The sequence below is a fragment of the Ascaphus truei genome, chromosome 6 (genome assembly GCF_040206685.1).
Source record: "Ascaphus truei isolate aAscTru1 chromosome 6, aAscTru1.hap1, whole genome shotgun sequence".
NCBI lineage: Eukaryota > Metazoa > Chordata > Amphibia > Anura > Ascaphidae > Ascaphus > Ascaphus truei.
The window spans coordinates 136,435,558-136,460,192 of record NC_134488.1 but is presented as its reverse complement, the minus strand read 5'-3'; the positions used below and the strand labels follow the sequence as shown (position 1 = coordinate 136,460,192).

Genomic DNA, 24,635 nt, shown 5'->3' with positions numbered 1-24,635 from the left:
TGTATGTGTGTATGTATGTATGTATGTATGTGTGTGTGTGTGTGTGTGTGTGTGTATGTGTGTATGTGTGTATGTGTGTATGTGTGTATGTGTGTGTGTATGTGTGTATGTGTGTATGTGTGTATGTGTGTATGTGTGTATGTGTGTATGTGTGTATGTGTGTATGTGTGTATGTGTGTATGGATGTATGTATGTGTGGATGTATGTCTGCGTGTGTAAATAATTAGAGAAGTAAAAAAAAATATTTATTAAAGTTTTTTTTTTTTTTTTTTTTTTCTCCTTTAAAATAATCTTATCTAGGACGCGCTCGCTCGCTCGCTCATACACATTACCTGCAGCTCCCGGCACTATATACAGGAAAAGCATGCGGCAGGTGCACGCGCGTTCTCATAGGAACACGCGGCCGCATCCTGTATATTACAGCCCTTACACACCTCCAATACCTGGGACCTCTCCCCTCCTTCCTCTCTTCCTGCTTCTCATTATACCCTCCCAGGCCTGATATATACACCTCTCTCACCTCCTCCTCATCTCCCCAATACCTGGGACCTCTCCCCTCCTACCTCTCTCCCTGCTTCTCATTATACCCTCCCAGGCCTGATATATACACCTCTCTCACTCCTACTCCTCATCTCCCCCAATACCTGGGACCTCTCCCCTCCTACCTCTCTCCCTGCATCTCATTATACCCTCCCAGGCCTGATATATACACCTCTCTCACCTCCTACTCCTCATCTCCCCCAATACCTGGGACCTCTCCCCTCCTACCTCTCTCCCTGCTTCTCATTATACCCTCCCAGGCCTGATATATACACCTCTCTCACCTCCTACTCCTCATCTCCCCCAATACCTGGGACCTCTCCCCTCCTACCTCTCTCCCTGCATCTCATTATACCCTCCCAGGCCTGATATATACACCTCTCTCACCTCCTACTCCTCATCTCCTCCAATACCTGGGACCTCTCCCCTCCTACCTCTCTCCCTGCTTCTCATTATACCCTCCCAGGCCTGATATATACACCTCTCAAACCTCCTACTCCTCATCTCCTCCAATACCTGGGACCTCTCTCCTCCTACCTCTCTCCCTGCTTCTCATTATACCCTCCCAGGCCTGATTTATACACCTCTCTCACCTGCTACTCCTCATCTCCAATACCTGGGACCTCTCCCCTCCTACCTCTCTCCCTGCTTCTCATTATACCTCCCAGGCCTGATTTATACACCTCTCTCACCTCCTACTCCTCATCTCCTCCAATACCCGGGACCTCCCCCCTCCTACCTCTCTCCCTGCATCTCATTATACCTCCCAGGCCTGATTTTATACACCTGCTCTCTCACCTACTCCTCACCTCCTCCTATACCTGGGACCTCTCCCCTCCTACCTCTCTCCCAGCATCTCATTATACCCTCCCAGGCCTGATTTATACACCTGCTCTCATCTCCTCCAATACCTGGGACCTCTCCCCTCCTACCTCTCTCCCTGCTTCTCATTATACTCCCCCCAGGCCTGATTTATACACCTCTCTCTCACCTACTCCTCATCTCCTCCAATACCTGGGATCTCTCTCCTCCTACCTCTCTCCCTGCATCTCATTATACCCTCCCAGGCTTGATTTTATACACACCTCTCTCACCTCCTACTCATCTCCTCCAATACCTGGGACCTCTCCCCTCCTACCTCTCTCCCTGCATCTCATTATACCCTCCCAGGCCTGATTTATACACCTCTCTCACCTCCTACTCATCTCCTCCAATACCTGGGACCTCTCCCCTCCCACCTCTCTCCCTGCCTCTCATTATACCCTCCCAGGCCTGATTTATACACCTCTCTCTCACCTCCTACTCCTCATCTCCCCCAATACCTGGGACCTCTCCCCTCCCACCTCTCTCCCTGCATCTCATTATACCCTCCCAGGCCTGATATATACACCTCTCTCACCTCCTACTCCTCATCTCCTCCAATACCTGGGACCTCTCTCCTCCTACCTCTCTCCCTGCTTCTCATTATACCCTCCCAGGCCTGATTTATACACCTCTCTCTCACCTCCTACTCCTCATCTCCCCCAATACCTGGGACCTCTCCCCTCCCACCTCTCTCCCTGCATCTCATTATACCCTCCCAGGCCTGATATATACACCTCTCTCACCTCCTACTCCTCATCTCCTCCAATACCTGGGGCCTCTCTCCTTCCCTATTGCATTTTCTGTTTGCGGTTTCCTCACTCCTTTTTGTAAACTTTTCTGTTCTCTCCAACTTCCCCACTCCCCTCCTATCCACATTTCTTCCTCTCTCCTCCCCTCCCCTTATGCCGGTGCCCACACACCGCACTACTATTTACACACCTCCTTCCCAAAACTTCTACACGCCTCCATAAAAAGCACCCCCACAAATCCTCTCACCCCCCTCCCCCCTCTCTCTCTGCTCCCCCAGCCTGCCTGCTTCCCCCTCCCCCTCAGGCTTTATACTGAGCCTGAGGAAATGAAGAGGAAAGATCCGGTGCGACAGCAAACAGCCAAATGACGTCAGCTCCACAGTTGAATGCAGTAGCTTTATTGGTATGGACACAGACAGGTAAAAACAGCAGGCTGCAGCACAGCCTCCTCCACTACGCGTTTCACGTGAAACGCGTAGAAGCTGTGCTGCAGCCTGCTGTTTTTACCTGTCTGTGTCCATACCAATAAAGCTACTGCATTCAACTGTGGAGCTGACGTCATTTGGCTGTTTGCTGTCGCACCGGATCTTTCCTCTTCATTTCCTCACCTTGCCGGATGCACGCTGCGGGATTGGCAACCAAGGAGCTACAGGACCCAGGACGGATGAGCTGACAGGGGTAAGATTGCTTTTTTTGCCCCTGAGCCCCGACCTCCCTAGTGGTCCCATGATGCTCCATATGCCTCACCTTCAGCCCACTCACACTTATACGTGTGTTCATCATTCGGCGCAAGCTAAAGCGCATGACAGTAATTCACTTCTTTATACTGAGCCCGCCTGCTTCACCCTCCCCATACTGAGGTGGGGGACTGACGGAACTGGAGGCTGCAAGGTCACAATGAGCCAGTTCAGTATGTTAACCCCTTGGCTGCCATAGGGGAACGCATGCAACCACGTGGCTAAGTATATATGCACAGAATGTGCATGTAGCGTGTACACTGCTCTGCATGTGCTCTGCGTGGCTTGTGCTCTGCACAATGCTCTGTGTGGTATGTACGTTGCTCTGCATGGCGTGTGCACCCTTTCCCTCTCCCTCGGCCTCTCGTTTCCTCCTCCCTTCCCCTCTCCCTCGGCCTCTCGTTTCCTCCTCCCTTCCCCTCTCCCTCGGCCTCTCGTTTCCTCCTCCCTTCCCCTCTCCCTCGGCCTCTCGTTTCCTCCTCCCTTCCCCTCTCCCTCGGCCTCTCGTTTCCTCCTCCCTTCCCCTCTCCCTCGGCCTCTCGTTTCCTCCTCCCTTCCCCTCTCCCTCGGCCTCTCGTTTCCTCCTCCCTTCCCCTCTCCCTCGGCCTCTCGTTTCCTCCTCCCTTCCCCTCTCCCTCGGCCTCTCGTTTCCTCCTCCCTTCCCCTCTCCCTCGGCCTCTCGTTTCCTCCTCCCTTCCCCTCTCCCTCGGCCTCTCGTTTCCTCCTCCCTTCCCCTCTCCCTCGGCCTCTCGTTTCCTCCTCCCTTCCCCTCTCCCTCGGCCTCTCGTTTCCTCCTCCCTTCCCCTCTCCCTCGGCCTCTCGTTTCCTCCTCCCTTCCCCTCTCCCTCGGCCTCTCGTTTCCTCCTCCCTTCCCCTCTCCCTCGGCCTCTCGTTTCCTCCTCCCTTCCCCTCTCCCTCGGCCTCTCGTTTCCTCCTCCCTTCCCCTCTCCCTCGGCCTCTCGTTTCCTCCTCCCTTCCCCTCTCCCTCGGCCTCTCGTTTCCTCCTCCCTTCCCCTCTCCCTCGGCCTCTCGTTTCCTCCTCCCTTCCCCTCTCCCTCGGCCTCTCGTTTCCTCCTCCCTTCCCCTCTCCCTCGGCCTCTCGTTTCCTCCTCCCTTCCCCTCTCCCTCGGCCTCTCGTTTCCTCCTCCCTTCCCCTCTCCTCGGCCTCTCGTTTCCTCCTCCCTTCCCCTCTCCCTCGGCCTCTCGTTTCCTCCTCCCTTCCCCTCTCCCTCGGCCTCTCGTTTCCTCCTCCCTTCCCCTCTCCCTCGGCCTCTCGTTTCCTCCTCCCTTCCCCTCTCCCTCGGCCTCTCGTTTCCTCCTCCCTTCCCCTCTCCCTCGGCCTCTCGTTTCCTCCTCCCTTCCCCTCTCCCTCGGCCTCTCGTTTCCTCCTCCCTTCCCCTCTCCCTCGGCCTCTCGTTTCCTCCTCCCTTCCCCTCTCCCTCGGCCTCTCGTTTCCTCCTCCCTTCCCCTCTCCCTCGGCCTCTCGTTTCCTCCTCCCTTCCCCTCTCCCTCGGCCTCTCGTTTCCTCCTCCCTTCCCCTCTCCCTCGGCCTCTCGTTTCCTCCCCCCTTCCCCTCTCCCTCGGCCTCTCGTTTCCTCCCCCCTTCCCCTCTCCCTCGGCCTCTCGTTTCCTCCCCCCTTCCCCTCTCCCTCGGCCTCTCGTTTCCTCCCCCCTTCCCCTCTCCCTCGGCCTCTCGTTTCCTCCTCCCTTCCCCTCTCCCTCGGCCTCTCGTTTCCTCCTCCCTTCCCCTCTCCCTCGGCCTCTCGTTTCCTCCTCCCTTCCCCTCTCCCTCGGCCTCTCGTTTCCTCCTCCCTTCCCCTCTCCCTCGGCCTCTCGTTTCCTCCTCCCTTCCCCTCTCCCTCGGCCTCTCGTTTCCTCCTCCCTTCCCCTCTCCCTCGGCCTCTCGTTTCCTCCTCCCTTCCCCTCTCCCTCGGCCTCTCGTTTCCTCCTCCCTTCCCCTCTCCCTCGGCCTCTCGTTTCCTCCTCCCTTCCCCTCTCCCTCGGCCTCTCGTTTCCTCCTCCCTTCCCCTCTCCCTCGGCCTCTCGTTTCCTCCTCCCTTCCCCTCTCCCTCGGCCTCTCGTTTCCTCCTCCCTTCCCCTCTCCCTCGGCCTCTCGTTTCCTCCTCCCTTCCCCTCTCCCTCGGCCTCTCGTTTCCTCCTCCCTTCCCCTCTCCCTCGGCCTCTCGTTTCCTCCTCCCTTCCCCTCTCCCTCGGCCTCTCGTTTCCTCCTCCCTTCCCCTCTCCCTCGGCCTCTCGTTTCCTCCTCCCTTCCCCTCTCCCTCGGCCTCTCGTTTCCTCCTCCCTTCCCCTCTCCCTCGGCCTCTCGTTTCCTCCTCCCTTCCCCTCTCCCTCGGCCTCTCGTTTCCTCCTCCCTTCCCCTCTCCCTCGGCCTCTCGTTTCCTCCTCCCTTCCCCTCTCCCTCGGCCTCTCGTTTCCTCCTCCCTTCCCCTCTCCCTCGGCCTCTCGTTTCCTCCTCCCTTCCCCTCTCCCTCGGCCTCTCGTTTCCTCCTCCCTTCCCCTCTCCCTCGGCCTCTCGTTTCCTCCTCCCTTCCCCTCTCCCTCGGCCTCTCGTTTCCTCCTCCCTTCCCCTCTCCCTCGGCCTCTCGTTTCCTCCTCCCTTCCCCTCTCCCTCGGCCTCTCGTTTCCTCCTCCCTTCCCCTCTCCCTCGGCCTCTCGTTTCCTCCTCCCTTCCCCTCTCCCTCGGCCTCTCGTTTCCTCCTCCCTTTCCCTCTCCCTCGGCCTCTCGTTTCCTCCTCCCTTTCCATCTTGTTATCTCTCTCTCCCTCCCGCTCACACACTTCCCTCTCCTCTCCCGTTGTCTCTCCCTCCCTCCCGCTCACACACTTCCCTCTCCTCTCCCGTTGTCTCTCTCTCTCTCTCTCTCCCTCCCGCTCACACACTTCCCTCTCCTCTCCCGTTGTCTCTCTCTCCCTCCCTCCCGCTCACACACTTCCCTCTCCTCTCCCGTTGTCTCTCTCTCTCTCTCTCTCTCCCTCCCGCTCACACACTTCCCTCTCCTCTCCCGTTGTCTCTCTCTCCCTCCCTCCCGCTCACACACTTCCCTCTCCTCTCCCGTTGTCTCTCTCTCCCTCCCTCCCGCTCACACACTTCCCTCTCCTCTCCGTTGTCTCTCCCTCCCTCCCTCCCGCTCACACACTTCCCTCTCCTCTCCCGTTGTCTCTCTCTCCCTCCCTCCCGCTCACACACTTCCCTCTCCTCTCCCGTTGTCTCTCCGCGTAGCTCTTTGAGCCGGTAAGTTGTACGTACACTTACCTTCTCGCCGATGAAGCCAGTAAGGAGGCCGTTCTGATCGACCCCGTGCTGGAAACCGCCAAACGAGATGCCAAACTCATCCATGATCTCGAACTCAAAATGACCTACGCGGGTAAGAACCGTGCCGAGCTCTGACATCACACACCTTCCAGGGACGAGCTACTGTGACATCACATACACAGCAGTGATGTCATACAGAAACCCCTAATAATGGTGAAATGACAGAGTAGCTTGATGTCACCTTTGACAACGCTATGATGAAACAGTAGCTTAATGATGTCACACAGCTGACCGTGTTATGACGGCGTGCGGTATGTGATGTCACACTGATCTAGGTGTGATATTTGTGTATCTTGGTCACGTACAGTAGCACACTGGGCAGCTCCCTTTGCGTGTGGGTGATGGTTTTATTGGGTGCAGCGTGGTCCGTGTGACACATTAACAGACGTACAGACATAAAGCCATCTGTAATCTTAACGAGCGTCTGCAAACGCTGCAGGGCGCCATTAACCCCTTCAATGCACGCACACCTTCAGCGAGGTAGTCCTGCCTGACACGTGGTGCGAGCGGCCTGTCGTGGCTCTCCGTGGTCAGACTTTGTCCCGTGTCACGTGTACACAGCGAAGATTGCTTTATGAGGGAGAGGCGATTCCCACGTAAACATGCCAAGTATTCACTGAATCGGCAGCACCAGTCTTTGTAGTGGGAGAAAGTTGAGCTCCCCGGGCCGGCAGTCTGATTGGACGCTCTCAGGGAGGTACTTTATGCGGGAGTACTGCATGGGAAGCCCGACTGGCACTATTTCTGTTTAGTGGGGTCTTTTTAGTACATTAATAAAACCTTTTAAGGGGATTCCTGAGGAAGCTTGGTACTTGGTACTGCTCTATTCAGTGACCCACTCGCAGGGGTCCGGGTCTTGTCCGTGCTCCACGTGAGCCGTGGCACTGAGCCGTGGCACTGAGCCGTGGCACTGAGCCGTGGCACTGAGCGTGGCTTTCTGTAATACCTGTGCAACATCAGAGCAAAGTATGTTATATTTCTGCGATATTAATATATATAAAAAGGGGGTTTTATGCAAATTTACAATTGAAATGTTGTATATAAGAACTGGTTGTTCAGTTACACAGTCACATAGTCACATAGTTACAGTCACATAGTTACACAGTCACATACACTGTTACATAGTCACATAGTTACACAGTCACATACACTGTTACATAGTCACATAGTTACAGTCACATACACTGTTACATAGTCACATAGTTACACAGTCACATACACTGTTACATAGTCACATAGTTACATAGTAGATAAGGTTGGAGAAAAGACGTACGTCCAAGTTCAACCTATGCTAAATTTAGACAACAGATACTTTATTCTATATCTATACTTATTGATCCAGAGGAAGGCAAACAAAAAACCCCATTAAGGGGAAAAATAAATTCCTTCCTGAGTCCAAGAATCGGCAATCGGATTAATCCCTGGATCAACATCCTTCCCATGTATACTTATTTGGTATATCCCTGTATACCTTTCCCATCTAAAAAGATGTCCAACCTTTTTTGTTGAACAAATCTATTGTATCTGCCATCACAGTCTCCATGGGTAATGAATCCCACACTGTAACTGCCCTTACTGTAAAGAACCCTTTCCTTTGTTGCTGGGGAAATCTCCTTTCCTCCAGCTTTAAGGGATGGCCCAGAGTCCTTTGTACTGCCCGTGGGATGAATAGTTCTTTTGAAAGCTCCTTGTATTGTCCCTGAATATATTTGTATATAGTTATCATATCCCCTCTTAGACGCCTCTTTTCTAATGTAAATAAATCTACTTTAGCTAGCCTCTCCTCATAAGTTAGATTGTCCATCCCCTTTATTAATTTGGTGGATCTTCTCTGCACTTTCTCTAGTTCCATAATGTCTTTTCTTAGGATTGGTGCCCAAAATTGTACTCCATATTCAAGGTGAGGTCTTACTAGTGCTTTGTAAAGGGGCATAATTATGTTTACTTCCCTTCCATCCATTGCCCGTTTGATGCAAGATAAGATCTTGTTTGCCTTTGCAGCTACTGCATGACTTTGGGCACTATTGCTAAGCCTGCTGTCTACAAGCACTCCTAAATCCTTCTCCATCAAGGATTCCCCCAATATATCCCCATTTAATTTGTATGTCGCCTGTTTATTCTTGCTTCCCAAATAGATAACCTTACATTTATCTGTATTAAACCTCATCGGCCATTTACCTGCCCACGTTTCCAGTCTCCCCAAGTCCTTCTGAAGAGAAATTACATCCTGCTCTGATTATATTACCTTACACAATTTAGTATCATCAGCAAAGGTGGAGACTTTGCTCTCGATCCCAACCTCAAGGTCATTAATAAACAAGTTAAAAAGCAGGGGTCCCAGTACCGATTCCTGGGGTACTCCACTCACGACTTTAGCCCAACCTGAAAAAGTTCCATTTATGACAACCCTCTGTTGTCTGTCCTTTAACCAGTTTTCAATCCAGGTGCATATATTATTGCTGAGTCCAATTTGCTTTATTTTGTACACCAACCTCTTGTGTGAAACCGTATCAAAAGCCTTTGCAAAATCTAAGTAGACCACATCAACTGCATAACCCTGGTCTAAATTCCTACTTACCTCCTCAAAGAAACAAATAAGGTTACATAGTGAGAAAAGCGTAAATAAAAAACACAGTCTGAGGTTATTTTGAAACAGAATAACACGTGAATTTATTCGTCAAGTGCACAAGGAGACAGCTTTTGAAAAAAAGCTCTATAACACTAACACGATATGCCATATTTATACCCTAAATCCTAAAGCTCCACCCCTTTATGGGGGGGGGGCTTGCACATCACTAAATATGACAATCTTGTAATACATAACAAAAATGAAATGATACATACATTCTTTAAGGGGTTGAATGTGAGAATTGATTTCTATCTCTGAGTCCACCAGACACTCAAATGCTGAGAAGTTGGTTCTAATTCTGATCTCACTTCTCAAGACTTTACCTGGCACTTAAATGTGAGAACTCTTCTCTAATTCTAATCTCACTCCTCAAGGCTGTATGCCCCCTCCCTTCTTCTGCAGCTGGGCTGGTCAGAGCTGGTAAACACTGAGAGCGAAAAATCTTTTAACCCACTATAACTTTCATGCAGCTTTCATACAGACAGAAGACAAAATGGAAGACACAAGCGCAGCACAAGGACTAGAACAATAACAAGATGGCTAACAAAAATAGTCAGACAAAATGGCTGCTTTGACTCTAATGTTATGTCAGACCCCCTAATGTCTCAACTTCGTCAATAATTACATAGTTACATAGTTACATATGGTTGGGAAAAAGACATTCAAACTATACTAAATTTAGAAGATAGATACTTTATCCCCGCGGTGCGCAAACTGTGGGGCGTAAGATTTTTCAGGGGGGGGCGCGGGCAGTTGCAGAGGCCCTGAGCTCATCCCGACATGGCATTTAAATGCTGGGGGATCGCGTGAGGCTTCTGCAACTTCACTTGTCTTCTGCAACGCGGCGTCACGTCACCCCACGGCATCATCTGACGCCGGAGCCAAGGTGAGGGGGCCGCGAGCGAGAGGGAAGATTGCGCGCCCCCGCTTTATCCTATATCCGTACTCGCTGTATATTGATCCAGAGGAAGACAGACACAAGCCCAGAGACACAAGCCCAGAGACACAAGCCCAGAGACACAAGCCCAGAGACACAAGCCCAGAGACACAAGCCCAGAGACACAAGCCCAGAGACACAAGCCCAGAGACACAAGCCCAGAGACACAAGCCCAGAGACACAAGCCCAGAGACACAAGCCCAGTGACACAAGCCCATTTGTACAGAAATAAGAAAACTAGCTGTGTATACCCCCTATAGTGCGACTCTCTCCTTTCTCTCCCCTCTCCCCCCGCCCCCCATGTACAATGCTGCGGCTCTGCCCCCGTCCCGCGCAATGCTGCGGCTCTGCCCCCCGTCCCGCGCAATGCTGCGGCTCTGCCCCCCGTCCCGCGCAATGCTGCGGCTCTGCCCCCCGTCCCACGCAATGCTGCGGCTCTGCCCCCCGTCCCGCGCAATGTTGCGGCTCTGCCCCCCGTCCCGCGCAATGTTGCGGCTCTGCCCCCCGTCCCGCGCAATGCTGCGGCTCTGCCCCCCGTCCCGCGCAACTCTGCGGCTCTGCCCCCCGTCCCGCACAATGCTGCGGCTCTGCCCCCCGTCCCGCGCAATGCTGCGGCTCTGCCCCCCGTCCCACGCAATGCTGCGGCTCTGCCCCCCGTCCCGCACAATGCTGCGGCTCTGCCCCCCGTCCCGCGCAATGCTGCGGCTCTGCCCCCCGTCCCGCGCAATGCTGCGGCTCTGCCCCCCGTCCCGCGCAATGCTGCGGCTCTGCCCCCCATCCCACGCAATGCTGCGGCTCTGCCCCCCGTCCCGCGCAATGTTGCGGCTCTGCCCCCCGTCCCGCGCAATGCTGCGGCTCTGCCCCCCGCCCCGCGCAATGCTGCGGCTCTGCCCCCCGCCCCGCGCAATGCTGCGGCTCTGCCCCCCCGTCCCGCGCAATGCTGCGGCTCTGCCCCGCGCAATGCTGCGGCTCTGCCCCGCGCAATGCTGCGGCTCTGCCCCCCGCCCCGCGCAATGCTGCGGCTCTGCCCCGCGCAATGCTGCGGCTCTGCCCCGCGCAATGCTGCGGCTCTGCCCCGCGCAATGCTGCGGCTCTGCCCCGCGCAATGCTGCGGCTCTGCCCCCCCGTCCCGCGCAATGCTGCGGCTCTGCCCCCTTAGACTGCTGAGTCACTTTTCCGCAGGATGTAGTAGTAGAAATCTAATGTGAGAATCTTCCTCTGACTTCTCTCTCCTTCTCTCTCTGGCCGTCTCTTTCTCCCCCCCCCCCCCCCTTCCTTTATCTCGTCTCTCTCTGGCTGTGTCCCCGTCTCTTCCCCCCCCCCCCCCCCTCCTGTCTGTCCCCTCTCCAGCCAACACCCACTGTCACGCCGATCACATCACTGGGACGGGCGTCCTGAAGAAGCTGGTCCCCGGGTGTAAGAGCGTCATCTCCAAGGACAGTGGGGCCATGGCTGATATCCACATACAGGAGGGCGACCTCATCAAGTTTGGGAAGTTTGTGAGTATCACACGGACGCACCGGCCTGTCCCTGTGTGTCACCCTGCGGGGGGAGGGACACACACCATACGCCCTGTCTGTGTCCCTGTGTGTCGCCCTGCGGGGGGAGGGACACACACACCATATGCCCTGTCTGTGTCCCTGTGTGTCACCCTGCGGGGGGAGGGACACACACACCATACGCCCTGTCTGTGTCCCTGTGTGTCACCCTGCGGGGGGAGCGACAACCACACCATACGCCCTGTCTGTGTCCCTGTGTGTCACCCTGCTGGGGGAGGGACACACACCATACGTCCTGTCTGTGTCCCTGTGTGTCACCCTGCTGGGGGAGGGACACACACACCATACGCCCTGTGTGTGTCACCCTGCTGGGGGAGAGACACACACACACCATACGCCCTGTCTGTGTCTGTGTGTCACCCTGCTGGGGGAGGGACACACACACACACCATACGCCCTGTGTGTGTCACCCTGCTGGGGGAGGGACACACACACACCATACGCCCTGTGTGTGTCACCCTGCTGGGGGAGGGACACACACACCATACGCCCTGTCTGTGTCCCTGTGTGTCACACTGCTGGGGGAGAGACACACACACACCATACGCCCTGTCTGTGTCACCCTGCTGGGGGAGGGACACACACACACCATACGCCCTGTGTGTGTCACCCTGCGGGGGGAGGGACACACACCATACGTCCTGTCTGGGTCCCTGTGTGTCACCCTGCTGGGGGAGGGACACACACACCATACGTCTGTGTCCCTGTGTGTCACCCTGCTGGGGGAGGGACACACACACACACCATACGCTCTGTCTGTGTCCCTGTGTGTCACCCTGCGGGTGGAGGGACACACACCATACGCCCTGTCTGTGTCCCTGTGTGTCACCCTGCTGGGGGAGACACACACACACACCATACGCCCTGTCTGTGTCCCTGTGTGTCACCCTGCTGGGGGAGGGACACACACCATACTCCCTGTCTGTGTCCCTGTGTGTCACCCTGCTGGGGGAGGGAAACACACACCATACGCCCTGTCTGTGTCCCTGTGTGTCACCCTGCTGGGGGAGGGACACACACACCATACGCCCTGTCTGTGTCCCTGTGTGTCACCCTGCTGGGGGAGGGACACGCCATACGTCCTGTCTGTTGGTGTCCCTGTGTGTCACCCTGCTGGGGGAGGGACACGCCATACGTCCTGTCTGTTGGTGTCCCTGTGTGTCACCCTGCTGGGGGAGGGACACGCCATACGTCCTGTCTGTCGGTGTCCCTGTGTGTCACCCTGCTGGGGAGGGACACGCCATACGTCCTGTCTGTCGGTGTCCCTGTGTGTCTCTATGGGAAGGGTCGGGCCTGAGGCTCCTTCTGCTGACAGCCATTCTGCTTTGGGAGAGACAGATTCCATGTGTCAGAGGCCCCTCCTATATGTGTCATTGTGTCACCTTGCTGTGGGGGACAGACGTGACACTCCCTTGTGTATGTCCTGTGATTTGGAGGGGACAGTGATCGGGCCATTAGTCCTGTCTGTCACACTGCAGTGGGAAGCTCGGACACTTTCTTTCTCCTACCTGTCACATTTCAGCTGATTAGTGGCTTATGTCGTAATTAACACGTCGCCCTGAATGTTCCTTGATTAGTGCGGGGCGCAGTAATAATGGCCTCCCCCCTCCCCCCCCCCCCCCCCCGCAGTCCCTGGAGGTTCGTGCCACTCCCGGACACACGGACGGCTGCCTGACATACGTGTTGAACAATCTGAGTATGGCATTCACCGGAGACGCCCTGCTCATCCGAGGCTGCGGACGCACGGACTTCCAGCAGGGTACCACTCGCCCCATTAGTCTGTCCCGGCGGGGCTCCGCTCGCCCGTCCCGGCACCTGTCCCGGCAGGGTACCACTCTCCCCATTCGTCTGTCCCGGCGGGGCCCCGCTCGCCCGTCCCGGCACCTGTCCCGGCAGGGTACCGCTCGCCCCATTCGTCTGTCCCGGCGGGGCCCCGCTCGCCCGTCCCGGCACCTGTCCCGGCGGGGCTCCGCTCGCCCGTCCCGGCAGAGCGGGTGTCAGGCTGGGTAGTGAGATGGGGAGAGGGGTTATTAGAAGGATGAAGGTGGCAGTGATGCCCCGGAAGTCAGAGGTAGGTAGATGGGGGGGGAAGGGGGGACCCGGGGCAGTTTCGGGGGGGAGGAACCCGGGGCAGTTGCAGGGGGGGGAGGAACCCGGGGCAGTTGCAGGGGTTGAGGAACCCGGGGCAGTTGCAGGAGGGGGGAACCCGGGGCAGTTGCAGGAGGGGGGAACCCGGGGCAGTTGCAGGAGGGGGGACCCCGGGGCAGTTGCAGGAGGGGGGACCCCAGCTGTTTAACATTTGTTTATGTAGGGAGCAGGGGGTCTTGTAGCTGAAATACACACGGGTCCACTCCAGGGACCCCCTGCTCCTCATCCATGGGAAAAGAACAAAGAGCAGGGGAAAACTCCCCGCCCCCCGGGTGATGTGACGATGCCTACCCCCCCCCCCCTTCCTCCGCAGCAAAGGGGTAAAAATTACTGCTGATCGGGTCAGTCAGGGACAGCAGCGGGACAGGGTGTCTCTGAGGCGGCTGGGAGGCGGATTCAGAAAGTGTGAGGCGGTACTTTTCTTACGAAAAGGGAATTAGATGCGTGGAACCGCCACCCAGCCGCCGGGGCAAACGCCATCAGAGACTGACATCCTGCTTGGCCTTGTCACAAAGGCACACTATGGGGGGGGGGAGGAGAGGGAGAGTGTGCACACTGAGAGGGGAGAGGGGGCACACTGGGGAACGGACGGACGGGCACACTATGGGGGGTGGGAGGAGGAGTGTGCACAGTGGGGGGGGAGGGGCACACTATGGGGGGCGGGGGGAGGGAGGAGAGGGAGAGTGTGCACACTGGGAGGGGAGAGGGGGCACACTGGGGAACGGACGGACGGGCACACTATGGGGGGTGGGAGGAGGAGTGTGCACAGTGGGGGGGGGGGAGGGGCACACTATGGGAGAGGGAGAGTGTGCACACTGGGGGGGGCACACTATGGGGCTCCCTGTAAGGAGTTTCCCTTTGGGACACGCACAGAATTTCAGTTTTGCAGCCGAAACACTTCAGTGAATAAGTTGTTTCTGAGCGTGTCTTTATATCCGGATATAATTCTTCCGGATCTCCCACTGGGCAGCGACGTTATATCTCACACGTAACTGTCACGTAATAAAGACCCCTTCTCCTCCCCCACTTCTCCCCCCACCACCACACCCCTTCTCCTCTTCTCCCCCCCACCCACCACCACACCCCTTCTCCTCTTCTCCCCCCCCCACCCACCACCACATCCCTTCTCCTCTCTTCTCCCCCCCCCCCCCCAGCCCATTCTCTCCTCTGCCCCCCACCCCCCACACACACCCATTCTTGGGGTTACAGCCTAAAAAGACAGTTGGACAGAAATCACTAGATGGATAGATATACATCTGTAACATACAAAGCTTTGCTGACTGGGGACTTGTGATGAGATGGACGGTAACGCTGCTATATAGTGCTGCACTGTGCGGCTCCTCTGGTAGTGAAGGGGTTAATACAAGGTGTACTTTGCTTTGGAGATAAATGCAGTCAGACTGGTGTTACACCCCCTCCCTTCCTAATCCCCCTCCGCAGCGTGGCTGCCTTGCACAGACTTTCGAAGGGTTAATGAGCGCTCCCTTCTGCTTGCAGGCTGCCCCAATACTCTGTACCACTCTGTGCACAGCAAGATCTTCACCCTGCCCGACAGCTGCCTGCTGTACCCTGCGCACGACTATACAGGTGAGCGTCTCTTCCCCCCCCCCCCCTCCCATCCGTGTGCGGACCCAGGGGTATGAGCCCTCCTCTCTCTCCCCCCCTCCCCTCCCCCCAACCCCTCTGCGTGGGGACCCAGGGGTGTGAGGTAAGTTCGGGTACTCTTACTGGGTAACCTCAGTGAGGAGTCCTGGGTGTGTGGGCCCTTCCTGCTACTGGTCACACTGGGCGGTACTGGGCTGTAATTCATTCATTGACCTTAGTGATGGCGACATTAGGCCGTGTCGTTTGTCAGAAAATTCTCTACCTTTTTTTTAAAAATGAAATCCTTTTATCCTCTCCCTAACCTCCCCCGTCCCGGGACCCTGACCCTTCACTTCGTATCTCTGCCAACGTCTTGTGCTTTAGAATAAGCGCGGATTTCCGCGACTCTTACACAGCTGTGTTTGGAGACGTGACATAGTAACCCTTTCACTGCCACAGTGGCTGGCGGCAACCGCGTTGAGCGGCGGCGATCGGGATTAGTGTTACTTGGCGACGTGACCCCCATATTATCACATTCCACATCCTCTTTCTGCGCGCGCGTGTGACACGCGTCTCCTGTTGGACACCATTGTTTCTGTGGCGTATTCATGGCGCTGGTCCTGAGATTGGAGAGGACGCTTCTTTCTTTGTTTGGAAGAATACATGCCCACGGTTACAAGGTCCCGTCCCTGGGGTGTGACCTCCCCCTGTCCCCCTGTCACAGGTCAGACGGTAACGACCGTGCAGGAGGAGAAGCGCCTGAACCCGCGGCTGACCAAGAACGAGGCGGAGTTTGTGAAGATCATGAATAATTTGAACCTGCGTAAGCCTGCACAGATAGGTGAGAATCCCCCCCTGCTGTCCGGACCACCCACAGGGATATACCCCGTGTAATATACTCTGACCACAAGGAGACGCGGGCAGTGGGATTCCCACAGTGATATATCCCATGCAGTACTCATAGTAACCACAAGATGTCGCTCTAATACAGCAGTATACTTACTGCAGTACTCTCGGGGACCACAGGGGGTCACTGCCATACCACAGGACTATACCTTCTGTAGTACACATGGAGACCACAGGATGGCACTAATGTCCATGGGACTGTATCTCATGGAGACTATAGCATGTCACTGACACAGGAATGAGACGCGGTGCCCTGCAGCCGTCGCGGTGCGCACAGGAATATACCGGTTTCGCAGCTCCCGGAGTCTCCTGCATTGTGTCTCATTTCTGTTCCTTGCTTCCCCAGACATTGCAGTGCCAGCCAACCTGAAATGCGGTATCCAGGATGTTTGACATCACCAGTTTTTCTAATGACCTCATTGAATCCTGAAGTTCTGATTGGCCGGTGAAATCAGCTGCTGCACCTGCCCGGCGCCTGTGTTGGAATTTAATTATTTCTACTAGATTTTTATTTTTAGTTTTTTTAAATGGAGGGAAATTTGCCAGTGAGACTGATCAAAATGGCCACCGCTGCCACCGGCTTCCTGTCTGCGAGGGGGACCTGTGCCGGAGAGGAGGGGTTACTGAGCGCGCACACGTGAGACTCCATCTTCAGGAGGTCGGTTCTCGTCTCCCCGTGTGCCGTCTGTCCCAGTGCTCGGTAGCTGAGCCAGGTGAGCGCTCCCTCCAGTCTGCGGCCGACCCTGCGGTGTTTCTCAGGCTCCCGTACCGCGGTGAACACTGCAGCCGGTGTGAGTCCCGGCCCCGGCTAACGCTCGCCCCGGTTCTGTGGTGAGAGGGTGAGCATTCATTTCCACCTCACACATGAACGGGAGACTGCTGTGAAAACGAAATGCGGGTATTAATCCTCTTAATGCTGAATATATTGACCCCACTATTACAATGGACAAGTATTTTGCGATTTCCCCTCGGTAACGAAGTATTTTCCAATATGTTTTACAAGAATGATATTATTTCCTATACGTCCCCTGTTTCTGCTGTGAAATATTTACCCTGTGCTGCTGTTTCTGCTTCCGGGCGCAGGGTAAAACCGGAAAAAATGTTTTACATTTTAAAATCATGAAAAGAAAAATAAAATTTATTTTAAAAAAATAGTCTTGTTTTTATTGTACTTTGGCTTCAAAATGTTATTAAATCACAGATGGGTGCTCTGAATAGTAATTTTGTAGATATCCGTGTGCGGGTCCCCTTTTGTTAGTGTTTCGAATTGGGGGATGTTATTCTTATGAATTAAGAAATTCTTTATTTCTTATGCATCAAAAGGATCGTTTTTAAACCCCTTAGAGTAATATCTGTAATCACTCAGACTGACGGGATTGTGGGTTATCCCTGTATGCAGTAATGTGACTCACTTTCCTTAGAAATTACAGGTGGGAAATGTAGCTCTTACAGTGATTTATTCTTATCACTGGGGTTTTGGTTTCTGCAGTAATGAGAGTGATTTGTGAGTGTATACTTACTGTGTGTGAGAGTGATTTGTGAGTGTATACTTACTGTGTGTGAAAGTGATTTGTGAGTGTATACTTACTGTGTGTGAAAGTGATTTGTGAGTGTATACTTACTGTGTGTGAAAGTGATTTGTGAGTGTACACTTACTGTAAGTGTGAGTATTTTTTTTCACAGTCCATGTGCAGTAATGTGTCACTTTACATTAATGACCTGATGAAATAATATTATTCTGAACATCGCATGGACGTCAAGATGGTATCTGCGTCGTGACCCAAACCTTAGTGACGCCCGATGCGGTTAAACCCAAGTACATGATGTAACGAGGGCTGGGCAACTCCAGTCCCCAAGGGCCACCAACCGGTCAGGTATTGGGGACATCCCTGCTTCAGCACAGGTGACTCTGTTGTGTGAGCCGGGATATCCTTTAAAAATAGCCTGCTACCCAGCTCTCGAGATGTTATGTAACACGGGCTTTAGTCTGATCAGGAAAAGGCTGGCACAGGGCTGGTATATGTGCGTTAAATTGCCATCGGGTACCGCCGCTTCTCCGCAGGGTGCGGGACGGTCAGAGGTCATTACTTTGATTACCATGTACACTGGACACAAGTGCGTTTCAAAGAAGCAGAGCGCGTCGGAAAAGCAGATGTACGTAAATAATACAATCAAATCGTACATCGCAGTAGTAATGAAACCTCCACATGTTCAGCACCGGAGGACGGGTCGGGTCACCTGCAAGTCGGACCCGAACCTCGTCGCGTGATGTCACGATGTTGCAGGGATACTGACATCTACACGGTTCACTAGTGTTCACTTTCTCACCAATATCTGAGGGCTTTTTTAAGTCCCAACACTCATTGCAGATCTATATTCAACGCACAACTCCCCCTATGCATCCAATTACATCATTAATAGTTTAATTCCACTTCACAATCTACGTGGAACAATGTAGGAATTTAGTTGCAATTGATATTCAATGGAAAATAATTGAATAATCTGGGTGTATAAATAAATACCAATTAATTGGGTGTACGTGTCTAAAATACTTATTAAAAAGTGCTATATACATATAGATCTCATGTACATAAAAAAAAAACCTTAAGTATATAAACACTTTATGAAAAAATTATTTGAAACCATTTATAAATATCAATGAATCTATTATTTACTTTAATACCAATTAATACATACACATACCATTCTGGGCATTAATAAACAATGGATTTTAATTGTAATTGTAATATCCTCTCTCCCCCACCGTCGGCATATAGCCAATAAAGAATATCACTTGTGAGCACATTCACATCTTAGACATGTCTGCACCCCGCCTTTCACCATTATCCCCCAGCATACAGTGCTTCCACTGCAGCAAGGGATTCTGGGAAACCCTGCCTTTCACCATTATCACCCAGCATACAGTGCTTCCACTGCAGCAAGGGATTCTGGGGAACCCTGCCTTTCACCATTATCACCCAGCATACAGTGCTTCCACTGCAGCAAGGGATTCTGGGAAACCCTGCCTTTCACCATTATCACCCAGCATACAGTGCTTCCACTGCAGCAAGGGATTCTGGGAAACCCTGCCTTTCACCATTATCACCCAGCATACAGTGCTTCCACTGCAGCAAGGGATTCTGGGAAACCCTGCCTTTCACCATTATCACCCAGCATACAGTGCTTCCACTGCAGCAAGGGATTCTGGGAAACCCTGCCTTTCACCATTATCACCCAGCATACAGTGCTTCCACTGCAGCAAGGGATTCTGGGAAACCCTGCCTTTCACCATTATCACCCAGCATACAGTGCTTCCACTGCAGCAAGGGATTCTGGGAAACCCTGCCTTTCACCATTATCACCCAGCATACAGTGCTTCCACTGCAGCAAGGGATTCTGGGGAACCCTGCCTTTCACCATTATCACCTAGAGCAGGCCTGCACAACATACGGCCCGCGGCGACTCCCTCCAACCCATCCCCAACTTCACCCCCCCCCCCCTTTCCTGGTAGGGAAGGAAGGAGCGCGCGCTCCACCAGTGTGTGACAGCGCGCTCCCCCTAGGGTTGCCAGGTGTCCGGTTTTCACCCGGGCAGGCCGGTAATTCCGATGCCTGTCCGGTATAAAATCGGAGGTAATACCGGACACCTATGTTTCCGGTATTACCATTTTTGCGGAGAGGGCAGGCGGGGGCGGGAGGAGCACTCGTGAGTCGGTGCAGCCTGTCCCTGATTGGAGGAGCGGAGAGCCAATCAGAGGACAGCGGGGGCGGAGCCCACACCCCGGTGGCCCAGAGAAGTCTGTGTCCTTCCTGGCATTAAGGTAAGGACACAGATTGGGGGTTGGGGGGAGCCAGGGTGAGAGGATGATTATGGGGGGAATAAGATGATAATGGGGGAGGGGGGATGAGATGGTGATGATGGGGGATATTTAAAATGTATTGGGGCGGTGGGGGTATTTTAAAAATTATTGGGGCGGTGGGGGTATTTTTTATATGTGTTCGGGGAGTGTGGGGGTATTTTTTATATGTGTTCGGGGGGGGGGGGGGGGGGGGGTGTGTGCGTGTCCAGTATTTTTGGACAAGCCACCTGGCAACCCTAGCGCCCCCTCCTCTCCCGCTCTAGCAGTGTAGCGCGACCCGTAACTTCCGGGGTCTGCTGCTAGAGCGCACATCCCTCGCGCTTCTCCCTGCCGCCATCTGTTGCCTCCGCCTCCGCTGCCACCACCTCTGCTGCTGCCGCCACCATCAGGTAACATGGGGGGGGGAAGCTGCTGAAATGGGTTGGGGGGGGAGAGAGATGTGAGGTGCAGGGGGGGAGAGATGTGAGGTGCAGGGGGGGAGAGAGATGTGTGGTGCAGGGGGGGAGAGAGATGTGTGGTGCAGGGGGGAGAGAGATGTGAGGTGCAGGGGGGGAGAGAGATGTGTGGTGCAGGGGGGGAGAGAGATGTGAGGTGCAGGGGGGGGAGATGTGAGGTGCAGGGGGGGAGAGAGATGTGAGGTGCAGGGGGGAGAGAGATGTGAGATGCAGGTGGGGGAGAGATATGTGAGGTGCAGGGGGGAGAGAGATGTGTGGTGCAGGGGGGAGAGAGATGTGAGGTGCAGGGGGGAGAGAGATGTGAAGGTTTAGGGGGGGAGAGAGATGTGAGGTGCAGGGGGGGAGAGAGATGTGAGGTGCAGGGGGGGAGAGAGATGTGAGGTGCAGGGGGGAGAGAGATGTGAGGTGCAGGGGGGGGAGAGAGATGTGAGGTGCAGGGGGGGAGAGAGATGTGAGGTGCAGGGGGGAGAGAGATGTGAGGTCCAGGGGGGAAGAGAGATGTGAGGTCCAGGGGGGGGAGAGAGATGTGAGGTGCATGGGGGAGAGAGATGTGAGGTGCAGGGGGGGAGAGAGATGTGAGGTCCAGGGGGGGAGAGAGATGTGAGGTGCAGGGGGGGGAGAGAGATGTGAGGTGCAGGGGGGGAGAGAGATGTTAGGTGCAGGGGGGGGAGAGAGATGTGAGGTGCAGGGGGGGGCGAGAGAGATGTGAGGTGCAGGGGGGGAGAGGTGTGAGGTGCAGGGGGGGAGAGAGATGTGAGGTGCAGGGGGGGGAGAGAGATGTGAGGTGCAGGGGGGGGAGAGAGATGTGAAGGTGCAGGGGGGGAGAGAGATGTGAAGGTGCAGGGGGGGAGAGAGATGTGAAGGTGCAGGGGGGGAGAGAGATGTGAGTTGCAGGGGGGAAGAGAGATGTGAAGGTGCAGGGGGGGAGAGAGATGTGAGGCGCAGGGGGGGAGAGAGATGTGAGGTGCAGGGGGGGAGAGATGTGAGGTGCAGGGGGGGAGAGAGATGTAAGGTGCAGGGGGGGAGAGATGTGAGGTGCAGGGGGGGGAGAGATGTGAGTTGCAGGGGGGGGGGGATGTGTGCGGTGTGCAGGGGGGTATTATATGTATGGGTGAGAGGGAGAGATGGGGGTATGAGAGATCGATGGGGAGTCTCGCAAAGGTTGATGATGAGGGTTTTTGGGGTAGATATGAGGATGATGATGATGATTTTACCCGTGCGGCCCCAAACTTATTTCCTTGGAGCAGTTCGGCCCTTCTCACTGTACAAGCTGTGCAGGCCTGGCCTAGAGCATACTGTGCTTCCACTGCAGCAAGGGATTCTGGGAAACCCTGCCTTTCACCCATCTCTGCAGTGGAAGCACTGTATGCTCTAGGTGATAATGGTGAAAGGCAGGGTTTCCCAGAATCCCTTGCTGCAGTGGAAGCACTGTATGCTGGGTGATAATGGTGAAAGGCAGGGTTTCCCAGAATCCCTTGCTGCAGTGGAAGCACTGTATGCTGGGTGATAATGGTGAAAGGCAGGGGTTTCCCAGAATCCCTTGCTGCAGTGGAAGCACTGTATGCTGGGTGATAATGGTGAAAGGCAGGGTTTCCCAGAATCCCTTGCTGCAGTGGAAGCACTGTATGCTGGGTGATAATGGTGAAAGGCAGGGTTTCCCAGAATCCCTTGCTGCAGTGGAAGCACTGTATGCTGGGTGATAATGGTGAAAGGCAGGGTTTCCCAGAATCCCTTGCTGCAGTGGAAGCACTGTATGCTGGGTGATAATGGTGAAAGGCAGGGTTTCCCAGAATCCCTTGCTGCAGTGGAAGCACTGTATGCTGGGTGATAATGGTGAAAGGCAGGGTTTCCCAGAATCCCTCGCTGCAGTGGAAGCACTGTATGCTGGGTGATAATGGTGAAAGGCAGGGTTTCCCAGAATCCCTTGCTGCAGTGGAAACACTGTATGCTGGGTGATAATGGTGAAAGGCAGGGTTTCCCAGAATCCCTTGCTGCAGTGGAAGCACTGTATGCTGGGTGATAATGGTGAAAGGCAGGGTTTCCCAGAATCCCTTGCTGCAGTGGAAGCACTGTATGCTGGGTGATAATGGTGAAAGGCAGGGTTTCCCAGAATCCCTCGCTGCAGTGGAAACACTGTATGCTAGGTGATAATGGTGAAAGGCAGGGTTTCCCAGAATCCCTTGCTGCAGTGGAAACACTGTATGCTGGGTGATAATGGTGAAAGGCAGGGTTTCCCAGAATCCCTTGCTGCAGTGGAAGCACTGTATGCTGGGTGATAATGGTGAAAGGCGGGGTGCAGACATGTCTAAGATGTGAATGTGCTCACAAGTGATATTCTTTATTGGCTATATGCCGACGGTGGGGGAGAGAGGATATTACACAGGTTAAATTAAAATCCATTGTTTATTAATGCCCAGAATGGTATGTGTATGTATTAATTGGTATTAAAGTAAATAATAGATGCATTGATATTTATAAATGGTTTAAAATAATTTTTTCATAAAGTGTTTATATACTTAAGGTTTTTTTTTTATGTACATGAGATCTATATGTATATAGCACTTTTTAATAAGTATTTTAGACACGTACACCCAATTAATTGGTATTTATTTATACACCCAGATTATATAAAGCCAACATCACCATAAACTCTTGTTATGCTCTTGTATATGGAGCGATATTCACCATTTCATTAGGACTTTAGTGTGGAAAGCTGAAACCCAATCTGGTCCCTCTGCTGCAGGCGGATATCTCGGTGTTTCCCGGGACTTGCTCCAGACTCTGATTTGGCTGCTTGTTTCCTGCGCCCCCGTTTCACTTACACAGGTAATAATGAGCAGAAAACATTTTGGGGTGGCAGCCTGTTCCTCAGACAAGCCCACCCAGTGACTGGACCAGGGGTGGGCAACACCAATCCTCAAGGACTACCAACAGGCCAGGTTGTCTGAGCCACATGTGCTGAAGCAGGGATAACCTGACCTGTTGTTAGCCCTTGAGGATGATTTGCACAGTCAATGACTTGAGCCACCTGTGCTGAAGCAGTGTTATCCTGACCTGTTGGTAGCCCTAATGGTCACCCATTAGGAGACCTCGTGTTACGGAGCGACAGTTGTTAGTGCCATCAATAGCAATGTCATCACGTGGCAGCATCACCCATAGAGGTGTGTTTTGCTTAGCAACAGTTTAAAGCCAATCCAGAGGTAATTGCCAGTGATGATGTCATCAAGCCTTAGGCGTTCGCATCATACATAGCGTTATGTTGCCTAGCAACAGACTCAACTACTGTACATCAAATACAGCGGAGGCGTGCCAGGCCCAAGCCCGTACATTCCGAATGTTGCCCAGAAGACCACCGCGTGGAGACCGGGTGGGGGGCCTTCAGTGCCGAGCCGCACGATTTCCTGCTATGGCGACCGCCCAGTTCCAGAGATTCTCGGATACTGGCGACACGACTGGTTTGAATTCTCCCACCCAACAAACAAAATGGACGCCAATTCGCGGGCTAATAGAAAGCTGCAACATCCCGGGTTTCTTATTCTTTGCACCCACGCCATCTTGTACAAATATTCCACGTGGACCATTTCCCACGTTACATTCAAGTTATGCTCAAGACGGTGGATAGCTGGACAAATACGTAATATGTTCAATAGGTTCTAAAATCGGGGGTTTTCCTAAGAGAAAAAGGATTGATTTGAGCAACGCAGAAATCTGGCTTACCTCCGGCTAAAGCCACAGAACAAACCCGGCTGAATGTCCATGCCACGTGTTCTAGGAACAGCGCGGTAATCGGTTGGCTGGAGCACCATTGTAAACGATGTCTCCAAACATACAAACACCGACACTCTTATACAGGTCAAAGCAGCCAGATCCATCACGTGACTAATTGTCCTTCTAAATAGGGTAATTTCCATGTGTCTGTGCAAATGTTCTGCATCTTATGAGAGATACACGCGTACGCCATCGAGTGATGGAATCAGCCAACCCACCACAGCCATGAAACATGGGATGAACACGCAAAGTTATCACTAAACATGCTAAGGAGACGGCACACCGTTTACTGTCGGTATTTACGTTGATCGGGATCGGGAAAGTATTGAACCCTTCCAGAGGAGGCGATTGGCAGAAAACGGTGAGAGAAATATTCTGGAGTAAGGGAATAAGGGTGACGGGTGGGCGGGTTATATTTGAAGACTAATTGGTGTTGGTTCTTAGATTGAGACTTGTTATACCGGTGAGTATTTGTATGCTTAATGATGAGGGCTGTGTAAGAGAGTAACGAGTAATGGGCGGTTCTCTGCTGGAGACAAGTCAGGATGGGATAGAACTCCCCCCCCC

General features: G+C 53.9%; 1 protein-coding gene across 1 annotated transcript; it reads left to right on the top strand.

Moving 5' to 3' along the window:
- The first annotated feature begins 349 nt into the window (after positions 1-349).
- Positions 350-17,125, top strand: ETHE1 (ETHE1 persulfide dioxygenase). Its single transcript, XM_075606432.1, has 7 exons — positions 350-373; positions 6,131-6,275; positions 11,140-11,288; positions 12,978-13,107; positions 14,994-15,083; positions 15,805-15,921; positions 16,333-17,125. Exons 1-7 carry the CDS (start codon positions 365-367, stop codon positions 16,377-16,379), a joined length of 687 nt encoding a protein of 228 aa, XP_075462547.1. The 5' UTR covers positions 350-364; the 3' UTR covers positions 16,380-17,125.
- The last annotated feature ends 7,510 nt before the right edge of the window (positions 17,126-24,635 follow it).

Coding starts and splice junctions, on each gene's coding strand:
- ETHE1 (XM_075606432.1), top strand. Junction 6,276..11,139: donor ACTCAAAATGACCTACGCGG/GTAAGAACCGTG, acceptor TCCCCTCTCCAG/CCAACACCCACTGTCACGCC. Junction 13,108..14,993: donor ACGCACGGACTTCCAGCAGG/GTACCACTCGCC, acceptor TTCTGCTTGCAG/GCTGCCCCAATACTCTGTAC.